Genomic DNA, 6697 nt, shown 5'->3' on the forward strand with positions numbered 1-6697 from the left:
ACATTACACTTCAGCTGCCTTTCTCTATTCTCTATTTCTCTAGTCTTTGACTCGAAATTAACACATACATGTAAACTTACACTGAAAAGTTCACTGCATGAGCTCATGACAGTCTTCCACTAACAATCCGAGCTTGTGTTTACATCTCACACTGTCACTTTACCCTTTGTTTCATCATATTCCTGCTACAATTTAGGCTGCTATCACAAATGTAGTTATCTGTTGTAGTAGAAGCATCAAAATTCGCACTATACTTGCAAATCCGATCTGCACATATGACAATAAACTTGACTATTCCACATCCATTTTCGCAATGGAATCAACAGGCAGAGGAAGTAAAGCGGTTGTGTGTGATATACGGTATGCTCAAGCTCATAAAGGAATAACCACACATCACATCACAATCACAATCTCATAAGCAACGTATCAGATTCAACAGTCGCGTATCAAGGAAATCAAAGCACGTACTGGCTTGTTGCAAATGTATTCAGCACCTAATTTGCATTAACAACAAGCCGCGGCTGAATAAAGCCAAATGTGATACATTTGCTTTTGACGTCACAATACACACACACGCAACGTTCTATAGTCAAGAAAGAATGAATGTTATGTTAACTATATACGATATGATACAATGTAGCGTTTTAAATTCTAGATGTCCCTGTTGTTGCTTGCGTAGGGGGGAGGGGGTGCTCGTGTGCGTTTAAAGCGTCGCGGTTTCTTTTGTTATCGCGAAAACACAATATTGGGTAAAAAGCCGACGTTCGGTTTCCGTTTAAACGCCACATACATTGTATTTAAAAGCATAACGGTGAAAACGCTACTCACCGGATGGGTTTACAGCGGCGGGTGTTGCCATATTGCCTGGGTGGAAACGCAGAAATGCAGAAATGACGCACAATACGAAAATAACGCCGCACGCTATCCTCTCCGAGTGTCTCGAACGCGCAAACTCAGTTCAGCCCCGCATGTGAAGATGTGATGGCGATCGAGCGATGCTGGATGGGATTTTGCTGCGTTTCTGCTCGTGCATGTAGCAGACTCGTAGCGGTCTGACAAACGCAAGATGTCTGAGAGGTTGCGTGAACACCGCGAGACTTCACTGAATTAATGAATGCAGGATCCACGCAGCAGCTTCAGTGCATTTCTGCCCTCCAAAAACTTCAAACCGGGCTGGAAGCCGCTCTGGCATTGTTGCTTTGTTATGGTCATGAGCACAGGCAACACTGGCTGTACTGAGATCTGTATGATGCTTACATTTAGAATGCACAGGCTATATATGTGAGGTTTCGTGTCAAATGTGTTTTCTCTAAAGCGCCTTTGTATATTAGGTTCACACTCAAAACTCAAAACTAATTAAAAACGCTCTTAGATATTGGTGAATTCTTCTAAACTAAGGTCTTCTAAACTAATAGTCACTTTCATATATTTGCTTATTCTCATTAAATTATAAGCCATTAAAAGCAGTTTATTAAATTAATGACAGGTTCCATTGTGAAAATATGCCTAGTCAACATGTGTGCAATCCCATACAGCAAAAAAAAAAAAGGCCAAAATATATTTGCTAAATATATTTTGGGCATTTATTTTTTATTTTCTTGTTGCATGTTTTTATATATATTTCACATAAATATATTTGCCACTAATATATTTTTGGCCATGTTTTATATATTTTTGACAATATATTTTTAAAATTGAAATATTTTTTAAAAGCAATGAAAAACATATATTGGCCTCCATATACTTCAATCCAAGATTTATGTCACATTTGAAGAACAATGTACTGTACGATTAGAAATGTATTTTCCTGCCCCTGAAAAACATTTTGAAATAAACTAAATATATGTTCACTTTCAAAAATCTATTTAATTCAGCTTCACTGTTTGTAAAATATGTTTAATATATTTAAAATATATTTTGTCATAAAGACGTGTTTATTTTAATTTAATTTTTTTTTTTTTTTTTTTGTCCAATATCTTTTTTTTTTTTCTTTTTGTAGTTGGGCTTTCAGGCTTTTGTTTATACGTACATCAACTGACTTATAAAAGTGGAGAAATTTCACAAGAAAAAGCATGTTTGATTACATGAAATTCATCATCAGCTTAATGTCTATATTGCACAATATGGTCTAATCGGCTTGGATTTCCCTTAAATCTATTTGTTTTGTCACATTATCTAGTTCTTAGAACTAGCTTATTCACTTTATTGCACAACGCGGAAGTTCACTTTTTTTTAATGGTAAAGTTCACATTAGTAATGGTAAAACATTTTGTTTTACAAACCAGTGTGTTTATGATTATCAGTTAAAATATGGTTACAAATACCAGTTTGCAGTATAAAGCAGCATAACGGGCTGTTTTTGTACATGTAAACAGGAAGCTGGAAGCAAATGACACCGGAAACCTCGCACATTCAAATTACATAAATGGCCGCATGTTATCTTACATTAAAAAATAAGATGGATAAGTGTACTAAATCATGACAGGATCCTAAAGAACATAAGAGTGTGATATAATTTTAGTATTATTTCCATAGGGCTTTTCCTGATTAATCTGTGCCTGGAGAACAATCTGAAGATGAATTCCATGAATAGATTTCTATTGAGGTCAAGGTCCCAAGGAATGCCACTGCATGTCATATAGTGACCTGTTATATCACAGTGCTCCAAAATCATTTATCATCCCATGTTGTTCCATTTAAGTTGGTCTGAATTGAATCCTAAATCCCAAAGTTAGTGTTTTAGGCTTTATGTGTTGGCTTTTAAGCACAAGTTTCTTTTATCAGGCCAGTGGTGAGGTACAGTAATGCGCACTGTTTCGGACACAAACTGCTTTTGGTCAACTCCATTAGATTACACGCATTTCTTACCACGATGTACTAGTGCCCTTTTTATAAAAAAGATGATGAAACACAAACACAGTGAAAACATTAATCTTCCAGTGTTCCAGTACAGTAACGCTTTTGATGATTTATGATGGAGTAAAAACCAATTTCCCTCTATAGATGAAGTGAGGGTCAAACAATGAGTGATCTACACTGGAGGAGGTCAGGGGGTTCCTTATCGGGAAATTTCAAGAAAACACACACACATAGATAGACAGACAAGAGAGAAAAAGTCTAGTCCATTAGAAAAAGAAAAGTCTAGAGAAAATAAAATAAATAAAAATGAAATAATAATGAATAAAATACAAGTAAAATCCATCATAACGAGTAGTGTGTTCTGCAACAGTGTTTAGATTTGTGCCAGTTTTTTCCCCTTTGCTTTCTCTGCAGTGCTGCTCTGCCCTGGTTTAATAAGCTCTTGCACTGCAGACACCTGCATAAGAAGTTCTGCTGACCTCTACTTTATTAAACATGCCTTCCGGGCAAAGAAAAACTGGCCTGTGCTTTAACAACAGACAGATAAGGCAGGGTTGACAGATCAAACTGAAAAGCTAAACTAAACGTGGTGCGTTCATTGAATTTTAATATTCAGCAGTCGGAACAAACTTTGATCGCTGTAAAGTTCAAACGTAAAATTCCCACAGCACATCATTACATGAAAGCCATCAACGCCTTCATCTTACCAGCCCCCCTGTACAATACAAAAAAAAATAACGGTCAAAAATGTATACTCATTTTAATCTTGAAATTATAATTTAGTAATCAAAGAACAGCTTTGAATGAGAAATTCCATTTCCCCTTTTATTGTTCCAATTCTGAGCCTTTTACAATTGGTCTTTCTGAGCACTTCAAAAGGATTTCAAAGCAATTGCTTCAGTAATTCACCAACTGATAAGCTTAAAGGAACAGTTCACCATAAAATTAAAATTTGAATATCATTTTCTTACCTACAAGTCAATCTACAAGTATATGACTTTCATTCTTCATGTTTATGCATTTACTACTGCTAAAAAGTTTGGGAATGGGAAGATTTTGTCTTTCATTGATTTTTTCAAAAATACAGTAAAAACATAAATATTGTGAAATACTATCACTGTTTTCGAATAGGTTTTTAAAATGAACATTTGCTGAAAATGTACTCACCCTCAGGCCATCCAAGACTCCCGTCTCCAGTCCTTCACGTCTTGTGAAGCAAAAAGTTGTGTGTTTGTAAGAAACAAATCCATATTTAGTTTTAATTTTTAAACTGTCACTTCTATCCAAAATATGTCTATTATCCATAATAATGCTTCCTCCAGTGAAAAAGTCAATCTCATGTTGTCCTCTCACATCAAAATCCACTAACAAGTTTGTTTAGAACTGTATTTGCTTGTGAACAGTTGCTGATTATGCATATTTCTCTCCTGATTCAGATAAGGTGACATTTTCACTGAAAATTAATTAATTAGTTACTAACATGCACCTTTTGGCTTCGCAAGATGTTAATTGGTGAACTGGAGTGGTGTGATTGCTTGTTGATTATTTTGATGTTTTTATTAGCTGTTTGGACTCTCATTCTGATGGCACCCATTCACTACAGAGGACCCACTGGCGAGCAAGTGATGAATGCCAAATTTCTCCAGATCTTTTCTGATGAAGAAACAATAGGAAAAGCATTTTCTCAATAGAAGAAAAAATAAGTAGTTTTATGCATCAGTATGAAAACAGTAAAGTGGATACACTAGCACAGAAATTTCTGTTAGTTTTGAGTGCTTTCAGGTAGCAAAATGAGATCTGAATGCGGACATGATTGAGGAGATGCATTCTCTTACACACATTATATTGTACATCAGTTCATAACAGTTTCCATAGATATTGATTGACTAAGTGTAAGTTTTCTTTTTACACTTGAGAGATCAACAAACCACAAAAGTGCATTTAAAGCATCTTTCTGTGTGCACCAGCTTCACTTGCTCACAGCTCTCTTGTTTGTCCTTGTTAGGCAGCGTGTTTATGGGATAGTCAGACACTGTGACAGTCAGTAGACAGCGACGCACCTGTACCGACAGCACTAACTGCTGACAGAAACATCCAGAATGCGGGAGGAAGGTGAGAGTGCCTCTGCTGCCTGCCTGCTTCTATTAGCATCAGCAGACTCTTACTGATATGTGTGACCGCTCATAACCTCATGTTCAGTGGGCTTAATAGACTGCAACAGGCCAAATCCCAGCCACCTTCACCATAGACAAATTGATTTCCAGCAATAGTGTGAATGTTTCAAGATCATGTACACATCTTATTTATAGCTGAATTCTCAGTGAAGAACTATACTGCACTGTTAAAATGAGTTCGCAAACAAGTGGGGAAAAAAAAGTAGACTTACTTTCCAGATGCAAGTCTTCTGCGGTGTTCCTACTCAAGTAAAGGTTTGTTTAAATGATGTTTAAATAAATTTACTGGAAAAACATGACCAAAACATAAATAAATAGAATACTTGTTATTTTGCATTCCACTGCTTTGCTTTTTCAATGTTTTTCCATTATGAATTATTAATGTACTCATATATATTTGACTATTTTGCAATAAACTGTACATTAGTCTCTTTTACTATATTGTAATACTTTACTACAAAAGTTGATGATAACTTCTTATTGATTTTTAAAAATAATTATCAAGAAAATAAATAATAAAAATACTTCCAAAACGTAGGCCAGAAAATGGCCAGATGTGTTGACTGCAGGTGAAGGGATAGTTCAAAAAAAAGTTTTTAATTCTGTCATCATTTACTCACCCTCTTGTCATTCCAAACTAGTATGAATAAATTGAAAAAGATATTTTTAAAAAAGTCTCTTTTTTTAAAAACATGCCCAAAATCCCTCTAGACAGACAGACAGATAGACAGACAGATAGATAGATAGATAGACAGATAGATAGTTACTTTACTAATTACTTAAGAAAAGTAATCTGTTTACATAAGTTACTTGTAATGCATTACCCTAACACTGACAGACAAACAGAGAGATAGACAGACAGTTAATTTACTAGCTAGTTAAGAAAAGTAATCGGTTTACGTAACTTCTGTTATTTATAATGCGTTACCCTAACACTGATAGACAGACAGACCGACAGATATATAAACAAACAGACAGATAGACAGGCAGATATCTGTCTGTAATCTGATTACATAACATGAGTTACTTGTAATGCATTATCCTTACACAGACAGACAGTTACTTTATTAGTTACTTGAGAAAAGTAATCTGATTAAATAATTTGAGTTACTTATAATGCGTTACCCTAATACTGATAGACAGACAGACAGACAGACAGACACACAGATAGATAGATAGGTAGACAGATAGATTACTTGTACTTGTAATGCATTACCCTAACATAGACAGACGGACAGACAGACCATTACTTTACTAGTTACTCGAGAAAAGTAATCTGATTACATAATTACGTAACTTGTGTTACTTGTAATGCATTACCCTAACACAGACAATTACTTTACTAGTTACTTGAGAAAAGTAATTGATTAAATAATTTGAGTTACTTATAATGCATTACCCTAATACTGATAGACAGACATATATATAAACAGAGATAGACAGACAAACAGATATATAGACAGAGATAGACAGATAGACAGGCAGATATCTGTCTGTAATCTGATTACATAGCATGAGTTACTTGTAATGCATTATCCTAACACAGACAGACAGTTACTTTACTAATTACTTGAAAAAAGAAATCTGATTACATATTGTGTTACTTGTAATGTGTTACCCTAACACTGTTAGACAGACAGATAGATAGATATAGACAGACAGAC

The 6697-nt window shown here is 35.0% G+C and overlaps 1 protein-coding gene across 4 annotated transcripts in view; it reads right to left on the reverse strand.

The window, feature by feature from the left end:
* arnt2 (aryl-hydrocarbon receptor nuclear translocator 2) overlaps positions 1-1110 on the reverse strand; it is a 99140-nt gene extending 98030 nt beyond the window's left edge. For 2 of the 4 annotated variants that reach the window (XM_051114418.1, XM_051114415.1), the window contains exon 1: positions 829-1109. In XM_051114418.1, coding sequence (XP_050970375.1) covers positions 829-859 — 31 coding nt within the window. In that variant the 5' untranslated portion in view covers positions 860-1109. Of the gene's footprint in view, positions 1-828 lie in introns of all 4 variants that reach the window. The other 2 variants (XM_051114416.1, XM_051114417.1) reach the window with 2 other exon arrangements.
* Positions 1111-6697: the final 5587 nt, after the last annotated feature.

This window comes from Labeo rohita, chromosome 7 (genome assembly GCF_022985175.1).
Source record: "Labeo rohita strain BAU-BD-2019 chromosome 7, IGBB_LRoh.1.0, whole genome shotgun sequence".
Taxonomy (NCBI): domain Eukaryota; kingdom Metazoa; phylum Chordata; class Actinopteri; order Cypriniformes; family Cyprinidae; genus Labeo; species Labeo rohita.